Source organism: Acinonyx jubatus, chromosome E1 (assembly GCF_027475565.1).
Source record: "Acinonyx jubatus isolate Ajub_Pintada_27869175 chromosome E1, VMU_Ajub_asm_v1.0, whole genome shotgun sequence".
In the NCBI taxonomy this organism is placed as follows: Eukaryota; Metazoa; Chordata; class Mammalia; order Carnivora; family Felidae; genus Acinonyx; species Acinonyx jubatus.
In genome coordinates, this window is record NC_069397.1 from 13,061,504 (window position 1) to 13,086,660 (window position 25,157).

At 44.7% G+C, this 25,157-nt stretch overlaps 2 protein-coding genes across 2 annotated transcripts in view; both read left to right on the forward strand.

The window, feature by feature from the left end:
- Positions 1-37: 37 nt before the first annotated feature.
- On the forward strand, positions 38-25,138 carry SHPK (sedoheptulokinase). Its single transcript, XM_027034727.2, has 7 exons — positions 38-356; positions 5,827-5,968; positions 13,961-14,144; positions 14,685-14,837; positions 15,822-15,997; positions 19,786-19,986; positions 24,196-25,138. The coding sequence occupies exons 1-7, from the start codon at positions 189-191 to the stop codon at positions 24,606-24,608; spliced, it is 1,437 nt and encodes a 478-aa protein (XP_026890528.1). The 5' UTR covers positions 38-188; the 3' UTR covers positions 24,609-25,138.
- Positions 19,852-25,157, forward strand: part of TRPV1 (transient receptor potential cation channel subfamily V member 1) — a 41,894-nt gene continuing 36,588 nt past the window's right edge. Inside the window, exon 1 of the mRNA XM_053211895.1 lies at positions 19,852-19,986. The gene's annotated coding sequence lies outside the window, so the exon portion shown is untranslated. The remainder of the gene's footprint in view (positions 19,987-25,157) is intronic.

The window sequence follows — 25,157 nt, forward strand, 5'->3', positions numbered from 1 at the left end:
TGGCGCGGGGCTCCGCTTTTCTTGACCAATGGGAAGGCGAGAGGCCTCCATGTTGGTGTGGCTGAAGGATTGGCAGGCGAGGCCTCGCGTCGGAGCCTTGAAGCCGGGTGGATGTGCGGGAGGGGGCGCTACTCCTCCGACGTCAGCTGTGTTGCGCTTTGAAGCTTTGGCAGCTTCGCCCTCCGACTATGGCTGCACGGTCGGTCATTCTCGGTATCGACCTGGGCACTACGTCTGTGAAAGCGGCCCTGGTGGAGACCGCGCCAGGCGACCCATCCGGGTTCTTGGTACTGGCGAGCTGTGCGCGGGCTGCGCGGGCCGAGGCAGCGGCCCAGAGCGCTGCGGCAGGGCCCCAGGTGAGGCAGCGTCCTGGAGTTGCACCGCCTCGGGGAGCCACTCTCTTGCTCCTCAAAGGAGGCCTCCCCCCAACCCCTTTTCTGCAAGGAAGTCTCCCCGATTTCTCCAGTCTGCCTGACCTCTGCCTGTCTGCTGCAGCTCCCTCTGATCCGTTAGGTTTCTTCCCGGTAGCTTTCCCACCTGCTGGCACCGATCTCCTTCCTCACTCTCTGGCCTCTGGTGTCCTTGCTTATGGCGCTGTATCCCCGTGCTCTCAGCCCTCCACTTGACCTGCGGGAAATTTCTCTCCTTGTGTCTGTGGAGTGACCTCCGGCCTCTCTTGTTCTTGCTGTCTGTGCACATGACACCTGCCGTTGTCAAGTTTAGGATTCAGTTTGTTCCCCAGGGCAGAATCTGGATTTTCCTCTGGAACTAAGAGGAAGAATCAGGGCGAAAGGGGCTCTTCTCATTCTGCAGGGGTGGAATGTGGACTGGGGAATTGAAACACTTGGTCAGAAAAAGACACCAGGTTCCAAAAGCTGAGACAGCTTGGAGGAAGGACTGCAGAGACAGAAAGGAGAGAGAAGCCGATTAAAATGTTAGAAAAAGATTGGATTCATCATTATACTCAAAACTAGTGTCTTGTGAGAGTTACAAGGTAGAAATGGGGGAGAATTTCACCACAATGAGAGCTCTGGGTTCAGTAACATCATCAGTTCTTAGAACTGGATTCCATTAATTCCCTGAAAAAGGTGGATTCCATTAATCTACCTGGAATCTAATCTACCTTTAATCTAAAACTGGATTCCATTAATTCCCTGTGTTCAGTTAATTGACAATAGAAATTAATATGTAGGAACTTTCTGTGTAACCTTTGGACTTTTTTTTCTGGATCTCTGCTTGTTCTCCTAGTTGTAATAGGAGGCCTCTAAGGCCCCTTCTAGCCACAAACTCCGATTTTTCTGGGCCATACTCCCAAGAGCTTGTTTTTCACAATCTCTTGCCAGTTATCTGGACTCAGTTGTTTACAGTTCAGAGTCCGTCTTGCTCAGAAACATTTCAGAGGATAAAGATTACAGGAGCACTTTGCATTTTCATTTTTTTTTTAAATATATGAAATTTATTATCAAATTGGTTTCCATACAACACCCAGTGCTCATCCCAAAAGATGTCCTCTTCAATACCCATCACCCACCCTCCCCTCCCTCCCACCCCCCATCAGCCCTCAGTTTGTTCTCATTTTTTAAGAGTCTCTTATAGCACTTTGCGTTTTCATAGAGACTTTCAAAATTAGTTTGGTTGGGGCATCAGGATACTTTAGAATGATTATTTCACCTCATGGACTGTGAAATGGAAGCAGATTCAGCTCTGACCCTGTGGGGGTGAGCAGCTGGGATTAGAGGATGTGAGTTTAGGCAGTGCCCTTTCTCTTGCAATAGGGCCACTTCTTGAAAACTGCTTTCTCCGCTTCCCCCAGTGTTCAGCAGGCTGTTCCGTGTTTACAGGCACACAGTGTGCCACACCTGCCTAATGAGGGGTTTCGGAGAGGCGAGTAATACCCCCCATGCATCTTCCATGTGTGCTTTGTGCTCTGGGACAGACGGCATTGCTGTAATTTAATCTTTAGCAGAATTTCTCCACCTTGGCACTGTTGATACTTGGGTCAGATGATTCTTTGTTGTGGGGAGCTGTCCTGTGCATTGTAGAATGTTCAGCACCCCTACCTACTACGTGCCCGTAGACCCTTCCTACCCAATTCTGACACCCCAAAATGTCTCCATATTGCCAAATGTACCCTAGGGGACAGAAACACCTGGTGTCCCTGTGCTCTCTCTATGTCCATACTTTTCATTCTTAAGAAGTATTGTGTAGAACAAGGCCAAGCTTGGCAGCTGTATAGAAAGTCAGGCTTTTAGGTGTTTGCAACCTTAAAATACCAGGATTTTTGAGTGAATCTCTGTGACCCTTTTGGAGTTAGTTTTTCCTTTCTGGGCCTCAGTTTCTTCGTCTGTAAAGAGGGGTGTGGAGGAGGAGGGTTGACTTGAGTTTCTAAGTTCTGTTCTCAAATCTAAAGTTCTAGGATTTGATCTGGATAGAGTGATTGATAGTCTGAACCAAGAAATGGAGGCAGCACCTTTCCTGTTACCTGTGGGTATGCCCATTGTCCGAGAGCTACTCCCTCATCATACTCACCACTGAAACTCGAACTAATTGCTGAACACTGACTGCCTCCTTGTCTTCGCTCCCACCTGGCCCATTTCCCTCCTTCACTGTCCCACCCACACAACTCACACACCAGTGGGCCCATTTTAAACAGTGGCTCCTCTGTCCTGGGTTGATATACCATCTGGCCATGTGGGAACTCTTTAAACTAGCACTGTCCTGTAGAAACTCTAGCTACGAAGCTGACCCACACCTGGAATTTCCAGTTCTCTAGTATTAAAGTAAAAAGTAACAGCTGAAATTAATTTTAACTGCATATTTAGCCCCATGTATCCAACATACTTCAATATATAATAATGAATATAAATTTATTAATAAGGTATTGTGCATTTTTCATACTAAATCTGAAGTCTGGTGTGTATTTTACACTTGCAACACATCTCAATCCAGTGCCAGCCATGCACCTCCTCTCTGCTGGGCTCTCACTGCCCAGCCAGTTCTGCTGTAGTCTCTCCCATATACAGTCTCTTTAGGGTCTGGGGCTGCCTCCTCAGGAAAATGATTTGTGTTCCCTCTGCACTTTTTTCCCCATTCTACTCATCCTCACCTTCCTTTTATTCTGTTTCTTTGTTCACACTTGTTTGGAGCCTAGAACTGCCCCTGCCCAAGGCCAGCAGGCTGACGGACAAGTGAGGGGTCTGTCCCAAGAAGGGGGAGGGCTGTGTTCTGCCCTGGGCAGGATAGCCTGGGGCTTGAGGGCTCAGTCTTCAGATGCTTTTCCAAGACCGGAAGCTTTTTCAGTTCCCCAGAGACCAGACATTTATTAAGAACGGAGCCACATTTCTGAGTTTTCCAGGGGTCCTTCTAGTTGTTAAGCTTATTATACCTTGAGGTGATTTTTGTGTGCCAGAAACATTGCACTTTGGTTGAAATCAAAGTAAGTATTCAATTTACTAAATTCAGAACCCTAGTTCTTAAACTTTTAAATTTAGCTTATAAAGCTGGTTCCATTTATAAGTCTAACATGTCACTATCATTTTTGAGGGCCTTTGAATAATACTTAATGCTATTTCAGTTATATTTATATATATAGATAAATATGTATTTATCTAGTGTATAACTAAGATACACTATATACACTAGATAAATCTATATTTATATATAGGTTTATATTTATATTTTTTATAAATAAATTTATAAAATTATAAATATTATATTTATATATATTTATATTTATATATATTTATAAATCTATCTATCTCTCTCTCTATATATATATATTTAGGTACTGTAGTTGCCTGACCCACAGCTTTTCAGAATACTTAAATAATTCTTATAAATCTAATAAGTTAAATGGATAACTACATAAACTTTAAATGCTCTTATATGTTTAAAATCCTTTTATAAATATACAGTAATGAGATTTGAACTTATAATCACAAATCTAGATCAGTTACTCAATTTCACATTTTAACTTGGAGTTGCAAAGATAACCTAGGCCAAATTCTCTTAAACATACAAATTTACCTAAAATACCAAATGCTCAGATTTCCTTAAGCACAAATGTTAATCACATAGGTATGACTCTTTTAAATATGCATGTTTAATTCTTGATCAAGGAAGCAGTTCTGTCATCTGGGTTGCTTTTCCAAGTGTATATATTTTGGTGGCCTCCTTAGCTTATTGAGACTTCTTACTGATTAGAGGCATCTCCTGGGATGGGATGAGATCTTGGAGTCTGATTTCTAGCCTTTAACAGAGACTTCATAATTTAGAAGAAGAGATGGTCATGGAAACCTAAAAATTTTGGTGTGAGTCACCTACTTTTGAAGTTATATTAGTTTCTACCTCCCACCCATCTGGATGTACTGCTTGATTGGATTTGGCATTTCATTATCTCTAAGATCCCTAAATGTGTTTTCCCATCTGATTCCAGACACCTCTAACTTTTTTCAAATCCTGCATTCTATTCATATTCTTGTCTCTTAAGACCACTGGACCCAGAGATATTAGCATGCTCTTTGATTATATTCTTAACTCTCATGACTTTGTTTTTCAAGGTTATTTTGCCTAGACAAGTTTGTAAGGAGGCAAATCAGGGGAAAAGGCAAATCAGGAGAAGATGGTCCTGACTGTCTTGAATCTCATTTCCACCCCTAAAAATCTTTCTATACTATCAGTCTCTTTCTGGGTACCTTATCTCATTGCCTAATTAATCTTCTGAAAACACTGCTCTGATGATGATACTGTCCCATTCAGAAAGCCCCAAGGGCTCCCCATTGGCTTTAGGAGGAGCCCCTTACTCTGGGGCTCAAGGTCTGCCATTGGGCTCACCCTCTCTTTTATAGCCTCATTTCCCACCACACCCTTGCATGGACCATCTCACTGTTGCTGTGCCCAGGTATTCTCTGGGCTTTCTTCTTGCCTGCCTTCCCTAGTGGATGTTTTATTCTTTTTTTTTTGTAAGTTTATTTATTTATTTTGAGAGAGAGAAAACACGTGCGCAAGTGGCCCAGGGTGAAGGCTCCTGTGTGAGAGCCAGGGAGGGGCAGAGAGAAAGGGAGAAAGATAATCCCATGTGGGCTTTACGCTGTCAGCACAGAGCCTGATGCAGGGCTTGATCTCAGGAACCGTCAGATCATGACCCGAGCCAAAATCAAGAGTTGGACAGTTAACTGACTGAACCACCCAGGTGCACCCCTGCCCCCCCCCCCCCCCCCCCCGTCGGTGTTTTGTTTCCAAGTCTAAGGCCTGGCCCTAAAGGCACTGAGGAGATGTTTGTCAGATGGATGAACTAAAGTCCCAAGTAGAAGCAAACACTAGGGCTTGTCCACGAGGCCTTTCCTGGCTACACCTTTCCTTCCAGGTTCCTTCCTGCTGTGTTCCATCCTGCCCTTATCCCAATCCTCTGTGTGCCTTGAGATAGACCCTTAATTGCTCCTTACATCTTGGTCTTGTGTTCTCCTATCCTTAATGTTAGACTGTCAGTTCCTATAGGGCAGGGGCAGTGCTTTTCTCAGCTCAGACTTGCCCACAGTAGAGGGCAGAGTCTTAGCCATTTTGGAACCTCATCTGCCCCAGGGCCTCACCTGTGCAGGGAGGGAGTGGAATCTCGTCCACCACATTCCTACTCTAGGTGCTGTTGGAGGTGGTGGAGAACCCTCAGTCCCATATGTCATCCGTGAGCCTAGTCAGCAGGTCCTGGAAGTGACCCCAGTGGAATTAGCTGGGCAGCCCAGGAAATCCCTTGGGGCCTCTACCCCTCCCCCCCCCCCCCCCCCCACCTGTCTGTGTGCCACTGCCTGACGCGTCCTGTTCTGTTTCCAGGGGCGGGAGCAGGATGTAAGCAGAATCATCCAAGCCCTAAATGAGTGCCTTGCTGCCCTTCCTCAGCAGTTGCTCCAGGAAGTCTGTGGCATTGGAGTATCAGGACAGATGCATGGAGTCATGTTTTGGAAAACAGGCCAAGGTATGCTGGGCTCCAGGGATGATCATGTGCTTCTAGCAACCACTGTGGAACAGCAAAGTGCTGCAGAGGGCTCTCTCTGAAGGATCGGGTCACCCTGCAGTAGGAATGGAATGGCACATGTTGTCTCTTGTATTTTGTGTACGTCCTGTATGTTGTGTACCTCCTATCTTGTACAAATGTGTAATGAGTAAGCGAACTGTCCACTCACACACCATCCATCAGCAGGGTGAGGGAAAAGAGTGACTTGTCTCTGATTCTCTGTAGGATTCAGTGGAGTGGATTTTCCACAGCTTTCTCTTTTGTGTCAGGGTCTCAGAGCATCAAAGTAGACAACTAAGAGATTAGTGTGGTTATAGGAGATGCCAAGACACAGTGGAAATACTTTTGAATTTGGGCATAATTTTTGTTGTTTGTCATAGTCACAGACATTTGTGATTTTTGAATTCCAGGGCTTGTCCTTTTTATGGGCTCAAGTGCTAAGAATTATTTAGTTGGTTGTCTTATATCTTAAATGCCACAGTGCAGGTGACCTGTTCTTTTTGGCCTCTAGGCCAGAAAAATAATGATGAGTAATTTACATGCCAGATGTTGGGCTAAGGATGTTACCTGGATGATCACATTGAACATTCCTGACATCTTCATGATATAGGTTACATTATTGTCCCCATTGTGCAGATGAGAAGTGGAGGTTCTGAACTTAATATGCCTGGGCTCATATGGCAGCAAGTGGGGACTCCAGCTTTTGAACCCAGGTTGGTGTGACTTCAGACACTAAGCTTTTAAAGGCCTCTTGGAGAACCAAAGCTGCACGAGGGTGCAACAGTTCAATGAAGCCAGGAACTTCCCAACAGAATGTCTGAGGAAGGATTAGGATATTATGAGCTCCTATTACAGCAAGCATTAAAAAACTTTTTTAACTAAAAAGTTCTATACAGACATAAAAGTAGGGAGTATTATGGACCAACACACACCCATTACCCAGCTACTTTACTGCAGGGTTTTTTTTATTAAGGTTTAAAAATTTATTTTGAGAGAGAGAGAGCATGCACGAGCTGGGGAGGGGCAGAGAGAGAGGGAGAGAGAGAGAAACCCAAGCAGGCTCTGCACTGTCAGTGCAGAGCTGGATTCAGGGCTTGATCTCACGAACCGGGAGATCATGACCTGAGCTGAAATCAAGAGTCAGACGTTTAGCAGACTGAGCCACCCAGGCACCCCCTACTGTAGGTATTTTAAGTAGAGGATGGATGGCTACTTTGGGGGCTGTAGTTAAGGGGATTTGAACACCAGATTCACCCCTTTTTGCCTGGAGAGTCAGTGATTCCAGTTCCCCGGGGCCAAGTGAGTGGTGACCTGCTTCTCAGCAGCATGACTGGTGTCTAGTGATGCATCCTTTGATCAGTTCCCAGGAGGGGCTGGGTGGACTGTAGAAGCCAGTGCAGGACCTCTTGCTTCTTCCCTCTTCCTCATCTGCCTGTTGTCAGGCTGGCTGGGACCACAGGAGCTGCTTGGCTCCAATCAGTAGCAGGAGGAGAAGGCCGATTAGGGTGTTACAGCTGACCTCTCAGAGGGAGTCTAGGTTGTAAAAACTTTTTAAACTCCTTAATTTTGCATTAACGAGAATAAATGTCCTTTTAATACTAAAACCTGTCCCAAAGAGGACAGCAGAGATCCAATGATTGTGGTCTGGTCATCTGCCTCCCTTTCTGCCCATTTCTTGGACTCTGTAACAACCACACAAACCATTGCCCACATTGTTGGAGAGAGCTGCTTAATATTTCATTGAGTCAGCCCACATGCCTCCTTGCTTTGTTTTCTGCTTCTGGGAAGGAGGGAAACCACTATTTGACGATGGTAATACTTGCTTAGCAGAGTTGAGTGAAATCGTACTTGGGATCAAGACATTGTGTTTTTAATGGTGGCCATAAAGCAGTTTAGCTTCATTACCTACAGTGAATAAGGCTCAGTACTTGACCCCACGGGAGACGTAGAAACTAGCAGACGAAGCCCTCACCTTCCAGGGCACACTCAAGGCAGTCAACACAGACAGGCACCAGTAAGCCAAGCGGAGAGCTAATTGCTTCCATGAGGGCACAGGCCAGCCAGCTGGGAGAGGAAAAACAGTGAGAGTGTCTTCTGAGAGGCCTGTGGTTACGCCTGTAGACTCCATTTCGAGGGTCAGTAATAGCAGGAGAGAAGTGGGCATGATAAGACCAAGCTAAAAGGCAAGCGGCTGACTGGGAGAAAATGTTTGCTTGTGTGAATAATATGGGTTCATATAAAGAAATAAGGACAGAGAAAGGACAAATGGTCCTGTGGAAAATGGGCAAAGGATACCGATAGGCAGTTCCTAGAAGAGGAAATACAAGTGGCTAATAAGCATATAAAAAGAGGCTCAATGTCATTAGTAATTAGGGCCGGGCAGATGAAAACAACAATGAGAAATCATTTCCACCCACTGAATTGTAAGAAATCAAAGTTTGAAAATGTCAAGGTTGGGAAATGGGGTGGAAAATTGATATTTTTAAATATGGCCGGTGGTAGTATAAATTAGCATGGCGGTTTGGAGGGCAGTTTGGCGGGGGCCTGTTCCAAACAAGGGGGCTGCTGTGACTCAGCAGCTTTGCTACTTGGTATCAGCTCAGGAAAATTACTTTACCATGTATGTGCACAAGGAGGCGTAATCACGGTCGTTCATTACCTCGTTATGGTAGCGAAAACTGGCGTTTAAGCGCGTTTAAGCTCTGGGGAATGGATGCATAAATGGTGGTATGCCCAGGCTGTAGGAGGATGTGCAGTGTAGTCAAAAAGAATAAGGTACATTCACATACACTCACATGGAAAGGCCTCTAGAACATTTGCTGGATGTTAAAAATAACCCCTGGAAGAAGAAATATAGTACAATGCTGTTTGCTTAAAAAAAAAAAATAGACAAAAACAAAATAAAGTCAATCAAGCCAAACAAAATATGTTGTGTGAGTGTGAAAACTTGAGATAGTTCCCCACAAGTGCTAACAGGGACAGGAGTGGGGCCAGGACTCAGGTAGGGGTATAAGCGGACCTCTGGCTTTATCTGTAATAGCTGAACATCTCATACCGAGAATGCATTCACTTGTCACTTCTGTAATTAAAAAATTAAAAATATATCAATTCTTTGCCAAAAGAGAGAGAGAGAGAGAAGGAAGAAAGAAAAAAGTTAACAAATTCTGAAACAGAGTGGATTTGAATCTTTGGTTCTACCATTTGATAGCTACGTGACCTTTGGCAAATTTTTCTTAACTTCTCTCTGCTTCATTTTTCTTGTAAAAAGGGAAGAATTATCATGCCTATATTATAAGGCTGTTATATAGATTAAATGAATTATTTTTGAAGTGCTTTCAAGAATACCTGGTACATAGTAAGGATTCCATATTTGTTTTCTCATACAAACAAAATAAAACTGTTAGTAAAAAAAAATTTTTTTTAAAGGATCAAAGAGTTTTGGAAGCAGATAAAGGGGTTGAAAAAAAGCTGTAGAAATCCGGCTTTGGGCTGGAATAAGAATCCCAACTTTAGGGACACCTGGGTGGCTCAGTCAGTTGAGCATCTGACTCTTGGTTTTGGTTCAGGTCATGATCCCGGGGTTATGGGATTCCATTGCACTGAGCATGGAGCCTTCTCCCTCCTGCCACCCTCTCTCTTTGTCTCCCTCTCTCTGCCCCTCTCCCACTCACTTGCTCTCTCTTTCTCTCTCTCTCTAAAAAATACAAGAATTTTTAAAAAGTAAGAAATACATGTTTTAAAAAAAAGAATCCCGGCTTTAAGTGTAGGTACAAATACAGTATGTAGTTGTGGAGGTGCACTGCTTTGCCCCCACCCCTACCCCAAGTGAAACTTCATACACTTCAGGTGCATGATCTGTTAGGCACCTCCCTGCTCTTCTGGTTACTGGCTGGGGATACCAACCAGAGTTTGACAAGCTGTCTCAGAGCCTTTGCCCTGACCCATCTACCTGCAGCATGTATCCCCAGACATTCTTTTTAAAAAAAAATTTTTTTTATGTTTATTTATTTTTGAGAGAGACAGAGACAGAGACAGAGAGCAGGGTAGGAGCAGAGAGAGGGGGAGACACAGAATCCGAAGCAGGCTCCAGGCTCCAGGCTCCCAGCTGTCAGCACAGAGCCTGACGCGGGGCTTAAACTCACGAACCGTGAGAACATGACCTGAGGTGAAGTCAGATGCTTAACCGACTGAGCCACCCAGGCGCCCCCTCCCCAGATATTCTTAGGGCTCACTCTCTTCTTTAATCCAGGTCCCTCCTCACACGTCACTTCAGAGAAGACTTCCCTGATCACCCTTCAAAAATCTATCACTGCTGTTTATTTCTTCACAGCAATGGAAAGTATCAGATATTATATACTTGTTTGTGTATATTCTATATACCTAGCATATAAGCTTCATGACAGTAGTGACTTTTTCTTGTTGATTGCTGCATTCTCAGGGACTAGAACCCGTGCCTTATACATACTAGATACTTAATAAACATGTCATTCAATCACCCACGTATAAATGAACAAATGGATGTTTCATGGTCTGGAGCAAAGAGGGGAGAGGCAGTTAAGTTTCTTTCTTTGGTTCTTAATGAAAAAAATTTATAGGAAAATGTAATGATTTTGGCTCCCAAATCTGGGGCCTCAGATCAGACACAGCCACAAAATAGCTGCATGTGAGGCTTTGCCCTGCTTTGCTTTATGGTAGGCATTGTTCTCATCTGGAGGCCATCTCAGGACATATGGAGAACAAATTCTCATCTCTGTCCATTAGATCCGGAGTGTTCTTGTTACTGATAACCTTTCTCAACTGGCACTCAAGATTCTTTTCCCATTCTGCTACAGTGGTTGTATTTATATTCTGTGGAAGTGTGAGAAATATTCCCTATATGAGAAGAGGAGAAAACAAAACATAATGTAGGGATGTGTATTGTCTTTCTTGAAGGCTGCTGCAAATCTTAGACTCCAGACAGAGTTTAGAAGGTAAAGATTCATTTGCATCATCATTATCATCACTAACATTAATTGAGTACTGACTGTGTCAGGTACTGTTCTAAATGCTTTACATGTCTTAACTCATTTAATACTTACAACCCTACACACACAACACACACTACATACCCTAACCCTAACTCTAACCCTTCCCCTTGCCACTAGTCTAAGAGTGAAGTTGACACATGGCAGGAAGAGCTACCAGGACCCAGGAAAGAATTATAAGTGTCCTTTACCTCTGGGCTTCCAGATACAGTTGCCACCAAGATGTTGAACTAGCTTGACAGCTGGCTGTCTCTGCCAAGGTCAGTTTTAGAGGAATCATAAGAGAAAAACACCAAGGAAAGGGGAGAACATTGTGAGAGAGCCTGGGGTGATGGGGCTACTTTGATTTGGGATGTGTGGGTTGACAGTGGCTTGGGTCTGGGGCAAGAGGCAACCAGCCTTGCCTGTGAGAGGATAAATCAGGAGGGGAACAGCTGGTCCCCTGGACTGCCATGGCTTTGGGACAAGCAGCATTGTCCGCATACCCTCAGCAGCTCTGGTGTCTTCAGGAATAAAATCAAGGCAGTGGAGAAAAGCAGGAGTCTCTTTCCAAACCCCAGGGCTGGTGACATTGTAATCTAAGGATCCTCAAAACATTGTTTTTTCCTGGGAGGCAGAGTGGAAATACTGACCTGAGGAGATGTTTTGCAGGGTGGGATGGATTAGCTGCAGATTTACCCCAGGATTCATTCATCCTTTCCAGCCGCTTGGAGGCTGGCAGGGATTGAGATCTGGCCCGTTTACACTGACTGACAGAGTAGCCAATAGTCCCAGCACAAAATGAATTCATGGGCCAGGACAATAAGACATTTGAAGAGCACAGCTGTTTCACAAGAAAAACATTGTGCCAGGTGATTTGATGGAGATTCTTTGAGAAACAACTGCTAGAACGGTCAGTCTAATTTAAAATTAGCTTGACATACCTACTAAAATGTATGAAAGGAGAATATTAGCAAGAAAACATAAAAAGGACCAAGGAGAATTATTAGGTCTGAAAAAATATAATGGTTGAAATAAAGAATGTAATAGACGGGATTAATAACAAAATGGATAGAACTTCAGGACAAATTTGAAAATAAAAGATGCAAATTTAGAAAATCTCTCAGAAGGAAGAAGAAAAGGACAAAGAAGTAAAAAATATAAAAGAAAAGGCAAGAGATATTGAAAATACAAATAGAAGCACTAGCATCTGAATAATAGGAGATCTAGAAAAGGAAAAATAAAAGTGGTAGAGGAGGAAATATTTGAAGAACTAATGAAGAAAATTTACCATAACTGACAAAATAATATCTTACGCACCAGACTGAAGGGGTGCATAGAATGTCAAAGAAGGGAGAGAAGGAAAACCTCACAGCCAGATATATTATAGTGAACTTTCAAGGATTTCAGACAAAGAAAATACCAAAAGCATACACAGTGAAAGACCAAATCCCATATAAAAGAAGTGCAAGCAGATTGACTAGACATTTTTCAATAGCAACATTCTATGTAAAAATGCAATGGAATAGTAGTTTGGTTACCTACTGGCATATAGCAAACTACCTCCAAACTCAATTACTTAAAACAGCAAACATTTTATTATATCTTGTACAATTTACTTCTGCATATCAGATAGAGCTACTGTACACGGAGTTGATGGAGGTTGCTTGGGAGTATTTGTGTAGTGGACAGATGGGTCTGGAGGGTTCAAGAGTGGCTCTACTCAATGCTTGATGCCTTGGTAGGGAAGGCTGGAAGGCTGGAGTCAGCCTGGAGGATGGCCTCTAGATGCCTACATGTGACTTCTCCATGTAGTTTCTCCAGCATGGTGGCCTTAGGACTTCTTCTTTTTTTTTTTTAAGTTTATTTATTTATTTTGGTGGGGGGAGGGGCAGAGAGAGAGAATTCCAAGTAGGCTCCACATTGTCAGCATGGAGCCCAATGTGGGGCTCAATGTCATGAACGATGAGACCACGACCTGAGCCGAAATCAAGAGTCAGATGCTTAACTGACTGAGCCACCCAAGTGTCCCAGGTAGTGGGACTTCGTACATGGTGGCTGGCTTCCCCCAGAGTGAGTGCTCCAAAAGGCTCTGGTGGGAGCTGCAAGACTTCTATGACCTAGCTTTGGGGGTCCTAGGATGTCACTACCCCCACATTCTCTTGGTCAAGCAAATCATCAAGTCCAGCCTAGATTCAAGTAAAGAGGATTTAGATTCTGCCCCTTAATGGGAGGAGTAGCAAGGAATTTGTGGCAATCTATCACAAATCTACAAAGTGTTTTTAAGTATTGAAGAAAAGGAACTTAGGACCTGGAATATTACAACTGTCCTTCAAGTATGAGGATATGCAAAGATATTCGGAGCCATATAGGCCTTTAGATGCTTTGCCACAGAACGAACTATACTGAAACTAGTTTTGGGCAATTTAAATAAGAGCAGAGAAAGATCCAGAAGATTTCAAGAGATAAATGACATAAATGAAGTAAAGATGGCTAGATTCCTGAATAAAGTTTGATGCCTAAAAATCAGTTAGCTAAGACCAAAGTAAAAGAGAAAATATATCCATCATCATCCAGAATCCAGTCTAGGTAGTATCCTCATGGTAAGAGTTGGAAGGATGGAGACTAGGGGACTTGAGAGTGTGCTAAGTTTCTTTCCTTACAGGGTGAAAGGGGATATAATATCAACTGTAAAAAATGAATAAAAAGGAATATAGACGAAGTGGGATAAATGGAGGGAGTAGGTGACTTGCCCAGGGTCACACAGCCATTGGTGATGGAGCCAGGTATTAAACCCAGGTGCTCTTACATCAGAACCCAGGTGTGTGAGTGAAGCATTATCATGGGTGATAAAGTCGTGCTTTAACCTCACTAGCAGAATGGTCTCACGGACATGCTGCTACTGGTCAGTGGCTCTTTTCTCTGTGTTTGGTAATCTCCTTTGTTTCAGGCTGTGAATGGACAGAGGGAGGGGCCTCCCCTGTGTTTGAGCCCAGAGCTGTGAGCCACCTGGTCACATGGCAGGATGGCCGGTGTAGCAGCGAGTTCCTGGCTTCTTTGCCTCGGCCAGAGTCCCATCTCAGTGTGGCCTCAGGGTTTGGCTGTGCAACCATCTTCTGGCTTTCGAAGAATAGGTACGGACAACTGTTTTTGAATTGGATTCTGGGTTTCCAGGGAAATGAGAGTGGCCAGAGGGCTATACCTCCAGCTGGTCAGCATCACTCCACATGCTGGAGTGTTCCTCAGTCAGGTGGCCTGGCACAGAGTGTGGTCACAGGACCTAGACTTGGTCCAGAGCTGCTTCATTTCTCAGAAGTCTTGGTTATTTGATTCTAACCAGGGGCGGAAGGAAAGGGGCAGAGAGGACAAGGGACTTGCCAAGGGTCACGTGGTGAGTTAATGGTAGGGTCAGGGCTGCTGAGAACGGCCAATGTCGGGTTTTCCCAGGTGTTCTCCCCTGAGACCACTCCCCTAAGGCTGACTCCAGCCAGCTGTGTTTTGAGTGGCTGGGAGGTCCTCACCCCGGGAGGTTTACTTGTCAGGGAGCTGCAGCATGTGGGGTGCTGGTTGCCACCCGGCTATGCCATGTCTAGTCCACTGCCTGCAGCTAGGTGTGGTGCATGCTTTCAAGTTGTTATTAGACCATGTTGAATTGTTTTTGATATGAAAACTAGCCCAGAGTTCCTGAAGTCCTATGATGCAGTGGGCACCATCCATGACTATGTGGTTGCCATGTTGTGTGGCTTGCCAAGATCCCTGATGTGCGACCAGAATGCTGCTAGCTGGGGATATTTCAACACTCAGAGCCAAAGCTGGAACTTGGAGATGTGAGTATATCCTTGCAGGCCGGCTCCAGGCTAAAGGTCAGAATCTCTAATGTGAGAGCTTCAGTGGGACTTTCCCATTCAAGAAGAGTGGAGGATTCCAAGAGGCCAGGAATCAAGTTCCAATGTCCTTCTGCCTGTTTCAGTCACCAGGCATGGGTGGGCCTAGCTGTCAGCGAACCCTTGCAGGGGGTTACCCTGTACGCCATGCTGTCCTGCTCTTCCACAATTGCCCAGACCTAGGTTGGCTTCCCCAGTTCTCTGTGACTCAGCCCTAGCCTATAGATTTCAAAGAATAACTTTCACTATAATAAAGTTTAAAATAAGGTTAAAAAATGGAAGTAGCAGTCTTGAGAGATGTCTTTTAAAAGTTCTTTTTAAGCAATCTTTTGCCTTTTCAGATCCAGAAATCCAGTGCCCTATAAGTTCACTTCCTTCAGGGTCCAAATTCTGAGCTCTGTAATAAAACAAAAAGCACCTGGTAGTTCAGGTAAAGGACTTTCCAGCATGTTTTATAAAATTGACAGCCCGTGTTCACTAACCCCGAGTGATGAATGCGTTTGGTATTCAGGAGACTGATGGATTTGACTTTGGTTTGGCCTGTGCTAACTGATTGTGACTTTGTGTTGGAACTCTATCTCCCTTTGCAGAGTATTTGTGTTCCCTTCAAACATAGGAGGCTGAGTGGGGATGATATCTGGCTCTTGTGTAATCCTTCCTGATCACCCCTGCTTACACTGGTTGTTTTCTTTCCTGGAAGGCTAATCCTAAGCTTTTGAAAGCCAGTGTTCATTCTTTAAAAAATACAAGTCTACTTCTCATGGTTTTAAAAAAAGCCAAAGAGGCCCTCTCTGAAAACACTGGATTCTACCCTCCCTTCCCGTATGTGTTATCCTCTAGTGCTTTCCTTTGTTGAGTTTCCTGGAAACAACAAAGACCAAAAAAACCCAGCACCAGGTAAATACACTGTCCATTTTTGGATTGCAGATTGAGGACCTCAGGCTTTCCCATCCACCTGCTCCCAGACATCGCTGAGGCGGGCAGCTTGGCGGGCAGAACTTCCCGTGCCTGGTTTGGAGTCCCAAAGGGGACGCGGGTGGGCGTGGCCTTGGGTGATTTACAGGCCTCCGTCTATTCCTGTATGGCCCAAAGGACAGATGCGGGTAAGTCTTTCTTCTGTTCCTTCCTCTGACTTCTACCGGTGCCTTCTAAGCTCCAGCTCTGTGTGAGGGTACAAGGGGAACATGTACCAAAGCCTCCGCATCCTGTTGATCGTTATTCTGTAAACATGAAAAACAGCCTCATTCCTACAGGTTCTGAAGCCCCTCCCCTGGGAGCTTGCAATCCTATAGGGCAAGTTCTGTCCCTGACCACAGTCTGTGCTTTTCCTTTCCATGGCCAGGTAAGGGAAATGACTGTTTCTAGTTGGCTGATTGCTGTGTAACTCCATGACCAAGAAAATAGATTAGTAGATTAGGGTTTTTGTTATTGTGTTTCTCAATGAAAGTTCCATCCCATCTGATTAGAAGTGCAGAGTCTTTTCTGTATTCAGTGTAAGAGAGTCACAGTGAGATGGAGGCTGCAGTCTAGGGCAGAGCTTGGTCGACTTTTCCTGTAAAGGATCGGATAATAAATATATTAGGCTTTGTAGGCCATGTCGTTTCTATCATAGCTACATAACTCTGCTGTTAGAGCCTGAAAGCAGCCATAGCCAATACATAAATGAATGGGTGCCGCTGTGTTCTAACAAAACTTCATTTATAGACACTGAAATGTGAATTCCATAGAATTTTCACATGTCATGAAATTTTCTTCTCCTTTTGATTTCTTTTCAACCATTTAAAAATGTAAGAACATGCCACTACGATTGTAAAATGCTGCAGCCCCTTTGGAAAACAGCCTGGCAGTTCCTTGAAAGTTAAACATGACCCAGCAATTCCACTCCCAGGTGCACACGCCGAAGAGAACTGGAAGCACGCGTCCACACAAAGTGTCCACACTTCACCCAGATGTTCCTAGCAGCACTGTTCATAACAACTTACAATTCAAAAAGTAGAAACAATCCAAACTCCCACCAGTTGATAAGTGCATTTAGAAAGTGTGCTATATCCACACAGCTGAAATGCCACAACATGGGAGTGAAAGAAACCAGTTCCAAAAGGCCGTGTATCATATGTTTCCATTCCTGTGAAAAGTCTAGAACAGGGAAATCCATAGAGACAGACAGCAGATGAATGGTTTCCAGGGGCCGGGGGAAGCAGTGATTGCTGATGGGTACAGTTTCTTTTTGGAGTGATAAAAATGTTTTAAAATTAGATAGTGGTGATGGTTGCACAACTGTGAATATACTAAAAACCACTGAATTATACCTTTTAAAAAGTTGTTTTTTATGGTGAATTGATGTGAATTATATTTCAATAAAGCTATTATTTAAAAAAAAAGTGAAAGCCATTCTTAGCTCTCAGACCATACAAAAACACATGGCTGGGTGGGTATGGCCTGTGGGCTGTTGTTTGCCCTTCCCCGGGCTAGGGGAGAATTGGGGCCTGCCTGCCCAAGCAAGGTAGTTGCAGGATGGAGGTTTCATTTGACCCTCATGGCAGCCTGGCCAAGTGAGTCCACTCTGGGAGCCCCTCCTTGTTACCAAGGGGAATGGAGAATTCATTCATCTTACCTGAATTCTCTTTGTAGTCACGTCTTCTTTCATCCATCAGATAGAACTATAACACTTCAACCCTGACTTTAAAAAGTTTGACTGGCCTTCTCTATGTAGTTTATTCCTATTTCATTTCATTTCATTTCATTTCATTTCATTTCATTTCATTTCATTTCATTTCATTTCATTTCTTTCTTTCTTTCTTTCTTTCTTTCTTTCTTTCTTTCTTTCTCTTTCTTCTTTCCTCTTTCTTTCTTTCTTTCTTTCTCTTCTTTCCTCTTTCTTTCTTTCTTTCTTTCTTTCTTTCTTTCTTTCTTTCTTTCTAATGTTTATTTATTTTTGAGAGAGAGACAGAGCACGAGCAGGGGAGGGACAGAGAGAGAGGGGGAGACACAGAATCTGAAGCAGGCTCCGGGCTCTGAGCTGTCAGTACAGAGCCCGAGAGGCAGGGCTCAAGCCCACAAACCATGAGATCATGACTTGAGTGGAAGTCAGATGCTTAACCAACTGAGCCACCCAGGCACCCCTATTTTGTGGCATTCCTAAGAAATAACATTTCAAGGACTGTTATTGTCTTGTTTGGGGTAGCAATTCCTCATTCAAGATTAGCTGAGAGGGAAAAGTGAAATTCTGCCCATTTTGTTGGCACTTATATGTGATAAAGTCTTTTAAGGTCAGAAGTTTTTCAAAACCATTTCTCCCAAATTTTCATCTAAAATCAATGCTCTGGGAATATGTTAAGTTTGTTCTGTGGCTTTTAATTTTCCCAATACACCAGCTCTTGCCTTGTATCATTTCATCTCAAAGTGTGAATGTCAGGGAACTCACGTGGGCTTTGGAGTCAGTCCCCAGGCCTGGGTTAGAATTTAGCCCCTCTCCTCCTTCTGGTGTGGCCTTAGGCAGGTGGCTTTTCTTCCTGAGCCCTTGTCATCATCTAAAATGAGGGTGACAACACCTTTCTCATGGGGTGGTTGTGGTGACACAGTGGGCTGGTGCCTGTAAAGAGCTTGGTTCTTTCTTACTACTCTGGTGGTTTTTAAATCATAGGCTGTTCCCTCGACAGAGGGCTCTCCTGTGCCTGGATGTGAATGTGTGTCCTACATAGTAAGTGAGGGGCTAGTCAAGTGGGAAGAAGCTAAGAATTAGGCTCCCTCTTCAGTGAGCTGGCTGTAGTCTCTGGTTCCAGATTGTGGCTGCTGGCTGTAGTCAGTTGTGCTGTGTCTAAGGGCAAGGTTGGTTGGCCTCCATCCTTGACACCTCCACTCCCGGGGGACAGGTAGAGGGCATGTTGCTTCTGGTAAAGAGTCATGGGGAAAGGCTTGATGTGGCAGAAGGTAAAGGATATTGACTTTCTGTGATTTGTTTCTGGTCTCCTTGCTTCCAAACCCCCACTAGATGGGAAAGTTAAACGTTGACCTCAGTTATTTCAGACCCCAATAGACTGAGAAGCACAGGCTTTTTGACCAAGTCTTGTGAGAAGTGGAAGAGAAGAGACTCCTAGAACAGTCCACAGGCCCTGGCCTCAATCCAGAGGAGAAAATCATCCCCTCCGTGCTGGGTCTGGGACCTTTTCCCCCACTGGTAGAGGAAGGTTAAGAGAGCCATGGAAATGGGAAGGAGGTGGTGCTTGCCGAAAATGAATGAAGCCTCACCAGAGAGTTAAATACTTGGGCTGAGCTCTTTCTCCCTGCAAATATTTCTCTATTGCTGCGTAACAAATCACCCCAATATTCAGTGGCCTAAAACAGCAAACATTTATTATCTCTCAAAGTTTCTGAGAGTCAGGAGTCTGCATGTGGCTGGATGGTTTGGCTCAAGGTCTCTCATGAAACTGCGATCAAGCTGTTGGCCCCCTGGGACTGCCGTCATCCAAAGGCTTGACCAAGCTTGGTGGATCTACTTCTTAGCTCATTCATGTGGTTCTTGGCAGGAGGCCTCAGTTTTTTGCCACATGGGCTTCTGCACAGGGCTGCTCATGACATGGTGCCTGCCTTTCCCTAGAAGAAGTGATCCAACACAGAAGCTGCAGTGCCTTTTTATGACCTGGTCTCCAAAGTCACACATGGTCACTTCTGCTTTATTTTCTTCGCTAGAAGCAAGTCACCGAGTCCAGCCCACACTCAGGGGGTTGCGGGGGGGGGGGGGGTGGGCGGGGGTGCGCAGGAATTAGGCTCTACATCCTGAAAGGAGTACCAAAGAATTTGTGTACCAACACACTCTCCCCCTTGCCCTTTTGTGACTTGCGACCTCTGGGTCAGCCTGACAGGCCTAACTTCTGCTTTCTTTGGACCCTAGTTCTCAACATCAGCACCTCTGTTCAGTTGGCAACCTCCATGCCTCCAGGATTCCAGCCGGCACAGACTCCAGACCCAACAGCTCCAGTCACCTACTTCCCATACTTTGACAGGACCTACCTGGCGGTGGCAGCGTCGCTCAATGGGGGCAATGTGCTGGCCGCGTTTGTCCACATGCTGGTACAGTGGATGGCCGATCTAGGTAAGGTGTTGCCCATACAGTGATGTGTTCCTGCTTGTCCTTTCTATGTAGCAGTATCTTGGTGCTGAGTGTGTTATTTAAGCTTCTAGATTCATGTGTCAGACCCAGCCAGGCTCCAACACATTCCTTCCTTCCTTAGGGATCTGGATGTATAGCCTTCCTTCCTCTCATCTTCTGAGCTGCCATCACCTATGGTTTTTTTTTGAGGGGGCATCTTCTCCCCTAACCTTGACTATGGAATATCATCATAGTGTCTTAGCTCTCCCCTGCCCCACTTGGTCACCTTCTCTGTCAAGTAGTCTCTGGGTCCCTTGCGTTTGAAGTCTTCCTTCTAATGACTTCAGACAGCTGAAAATAAAATGATCAAATGTGGATGGTATTTGACAGTATTATAAAATCCTCATAGCACTTATTCCTGGCAAGTAGTTCCTGACTCCCTTTCTTAGAAGGATCCCTGGAAACTCTGATGCCCTCCTGCTTTCTTCAGGATAGAATCGATCAGACCTCTCTCTGCTCTTCATTTGCAGGGAAACCTGCAACCTCCTTCTTTCAGAAGAGGTTCCCTTTCCAAGCACTTAAGGTAGAAATGAAATTTCTGGTCAGCCATGCAGATCTGGGGAAATCGTGTTCATCAGGTGCACTGGTCCACCTGTAGGAGCTCTGAATCAGGTCATTCTGGGGAACTTTCAGCATAGTAACAAAGTGAGGCAGAGCAGCAGGGAGCCCATAGGAAGCTCATACTGGTTGTGTAGACAAGCGTCACTGACCCGTGTCAGTCCTCTCTCAGGCTGGCCAGGGATGTCAGGATTTCAGGGGAATTCTGCCCCCTTGGCTCGGATCCCCTCAGGAATGCTTCATTAAAAGAACAGAACTCGGATTTTGTTTTGTCTCGCATCAGAAAAGATTTTTCAAGAACCAGTCATCAGAACCTTCAGGCAAGCCCTATATTTAGATACTGGTTTAACTGGATGACTCTATCAATTATTGACTGTGTTGACTGGTATTTCTCTTTATACAGAAGTGACTGTTACTTTTACCCCTGAAAGAGATGGTAATACTTAATTTCTCTGTAAGATCCTTTCAAAAAGAAAAGTCTTTTGCATTTTCATAGTTCTTATTTTCATGAAACTGAGTACTTTGAAGGTTAGTATTATAGGTAGCTTAACCTTTTATGAAATTTCTACACTGTGCCATTTGATTAAAAAATATATAGATGCAAATACAACAAGTTTATTCAGATAAAAGACATCACATCTGTTAACCAGAAATGGAAATATTAAAACATAAGGTGTAAAAATTAAACTCTCTCTCTCTATTCAGAATACCCTAGGTTTGCATTGTTTTCCAGAAGTTGGAAAACAGACAGTTCCACCCTCATGTGGTTTAGAGCAGGGACTCTGGAGCCAGGTGGCCTGGGTTTGAATCCCAGCCCCACCACTTCCTTGTGCCCTTGGGCAGGTTCCTTATCCCGTCTGTTCTTCACTTTCCTCATCTGAAAAGAGATGCTAGTACCTACCTCAGAGGACGGCAAGGATCAAATGAGTTATACTGTAAAGCACTTAGAATGATGTCTGGCCCATAATAAGTGTGATACAAATGCTTGTGTGGTGGTGCTACCCAGGAGAGTGGCCTCAGTTCTCAGCTCTGTCCTAAGTCATTATGTGGCCTTGGCAAGTCCTTTCCCCTTCTGTGTTTTTTCAGTTCCGATGGTCTGTGTTTCTAAGCCCATGGTGTGAACATGTGGCAACTCAGTATTTAGATTCTGATGAGGTGGTAAGCCAAGAGATGCAGAAACAGGGCTAGAAGCCGGGTCTCTCCAGTCTCCAGCTGGTATAGACCTTCCTTCAGGTCCCCCTCAAGGCTGGGGTTGTGGCCCAAGTGTTTCCCAGTGAGGAAGAACACTTTATTTTAACATTTTCTTAACATTATTAAGGATATACAAACACATGGCTCATTGTTGTTTTTTTTTTTCCTTTTTAACTATAGACTTTCTTTTCTTTTGAAAGTTTTCCACTCATGTCGTTTTTCTGTTCCATGATCTACTTCAGGATACCACACTGCATTTCATCATCCCATCTCCTTAGTCTCTCTGTTTTCTTTCTTTCTTTTTTTTAAAGTTTTTATTTCTTTAAGTAATCTCTATACCCAACCTGGGGCTCAAACTCATGACCCCGAGATCAAGAGTCACATGCTCCTCTGACTGAGCCAGCTGGGTGCCCCTCTGTGCTTTCTACTTGATTGATCTGTTTTTTTTCTATTTCATTTCCCTTCCCTTTCTTCCCATCAGTTTCATGGTTTTATATTCTTCATCTCTTCTTTTAGAAGTTTCTAACACACTGTGTTTCCTAGGATATGGAGAGGTAATCCCTTCTGCACATTGCAGTGCTGGTGTAAACCAGGCCTGCTTCTAAGGGGCAAGTATGATGTACATAACTTTTGAACCAGAAGTTCTCTTCCAAGGACTCGGTCCTACAGATTTATACACTTGTACACACATGCTAGGTTACTCACCAAGCACATGATTTTTCTGAGATTTTAGTAGAATTTTTAGAGGGAGAGGAAAGACATTTATTCTGGGGTTTTTTGTTTGTTTGTTTGTTTAACGTAGGCTCCATGCCCGATGTGGTGCTTGAACTCACAACCCTGAGATCAAGAGTCGCATGTTCTACTGACCAGGACAGCCAGGTGTCCCCATTCTGACATATTTAACCAAAGTCCTGCTGATCACATTTTGGCTATAATATTTAATTATTTCTCTCTCCCTCTTTGTTTCATTCCTGAGTGTGTATGGTTGAATTTGTACAAGTTAAATGTGCTGCCAATGAGACTCCATGGCGACTCTGGGGTGGTGGCTGTCAGCACTGGCCTGCACACTGGAACCACTTGTGGAATTAAAAAAAGTTGTTTTTTTTAATTTTCTTAAAAAAAATTTTTTTTAACGTTTATTCATTTTTGAGAGAGAGACAGAGCATGAGTGGGGGAGGGGCAGAGAGAGAGAGGGAGACACAGAATCTGAAGCAGGCTGTAGGCTCTGAGGTGTCAGCACAGAGCCTGACGTGGCGCTCGAACCGATGAACTGTGAGATCATGACCTGAGCCAAAGTTGGACACTTAACTGACTGAGCCACCCAGGTTCTCTAAAAAAATTTTTTTCTAAGGTTTATTTATTTACTTAGTGCTACCCGGGGAGGGGCAGAGAGAGACAGAGAGAGAGAATCCCAAATAGGCTCCATGGGCAGTGTGGAACTGACACTGGGCTCAATTTCATGACCAGGAGATCATGATTTGAGCTGAAATCAAGAGTTGGACGCTTAACCACTGAGCCACCCAGGTGCCCATGCTTGCGGAGTTTTTAAAACAATGCTGATGTCCTCATCCTGCCTGAAGAATGCTGATGATTTGGCTGTGGGGTGGGATGGGGCAGGCATTTTATAGAAGTTCCTCAGGTGATTCTACTTCAAAAGCGTGGTCCTTGGGCCAGCAGTACTGGCTTTTAGAAGTGAATAACAAATACAGAATCTTAGGGCCTGCCCCAGCCATACTGAGTCAGAAACTGCATTTTAATAAGATCCCTAAGTGATTCATATACATATTCAAATGTGAGAAGCATTGGTCTCTACTGGTGGTTTTCAACCTCTGCTGAGGCTGGGCTGGATTGTGATCACTGTGATCCTGGGGTTTCTATGACACTGCTAATAAGTCTAGTAGCAGCTGTAATGATGCTTTTTTTTTTTTTTAAGTTTATTTTTGGAAGAGAGAGAGAAAGTGGGGGAGGGGCAGAGAGACAGGGAGAGAGAGAATCCCAAGCTGAGTCCCATGTGGGGCTTGAACTCACAAACCATGAGATCATGACCTGAGCCAAAATCAAGAGTTGGATGCTTAAACGACTGAGCCACCCAGGTGCCCCATGATGATGCTTTTTGATCAGTGTATTCATTTGTCCTCCTTGGGAGCATTGTTGTAGGATGATTAGTTGTAGGATGGTTAGCGCTTACAGCAAACTTATGAGATCTCTCCTTTAAGTCTAGGCTGGGGTCTGGGGCAGAGCACAGCTAGCCAGACTATGTGAGTCCCTGAGCCAGGAAACTTCCAGCCTCAGTGAGAAGCAGCAAGTAGATCTATCCCTGCCCTCTGGGAATTCCAAACTGTCTCGGCCTGCAGCAACAGGTGGGGTGCATGAACTCACACAGGTCTTTTCTGTTCCTGGAAGGTCTGGAGGTCGAAGAACCCACTGTATATTCGTGCATGATCCAGGCAGCTGCACAGCAGAGAGACACCTGCCTAACTATCACTCCAACGGTGTGGGGCGAGAGGCACCTGCCGGACCAGCTGGCCTCAGTGACCAGAATCTCCTCCTCTGATCTCTCCCTGGGTCATGTGACCCGGGCCCTGTGCCGAGGCATTGTTCAAAACCTGCACTCCATGCTTCCATTTCAACAGCTCAAGGAGTGGGGTGTGGAGCGGGTGATCGGCAGTGGGAGTGCGCTGTCCAGGAACGAGGTTCTGAAGCAGGAGGTGCAGAGGGCGTTCCCTTTCCCAGTGTCCTTTGGGCAGGATGTGGACGCAGCTGTGGGGGCAGCTCTGGTCATGCTCCGGAGGAACCTTAACCAGAAGGAGTCTTAATACATTCTTTGGCCAAAGGACTTGCAAATTTTATCTAATTAGCAATTCTCACATGACCTTGGGGTCATCCTTTTCCTGGACACATTTGTGGGCAGCTTTTTTTTTTTTTTTAATTTTTTTTTTTTTAACGTTTATTTATTTTTGAGACAGAGAGAGACAGAGCATGAACGGGGGAGGGTCAGAGAAAGGGAGACACAGAATCCGAAGCAGGCTCCAGGCTCTGAGCTGTCAGCACAGAGCCCGACGCGGGGCTTGAACTCATGGACCGTGAGATCATGACCTGAGCCGAAGTCGGCCGCTTAACCGACTGAGCCACCCAGGCGCCTCTGTGGGCAGCTTTTAAGCAAAGCTTGTTCTCAGGGCACCATCTTGACCAAGAACCTACGTTCAGGGCATACTCTAATAATGCAACCAGGACTCATCAACTGGATCCCAAATCAGTACTTTCCAAAAGAGACTCACCTGGGAACTGGTCCCAAATATAAATATGGTGAAGAGAGAGAGAGAGAGAGAGAGAGAGAGAAAGAAAAGGAACAGTACCCCGGCATC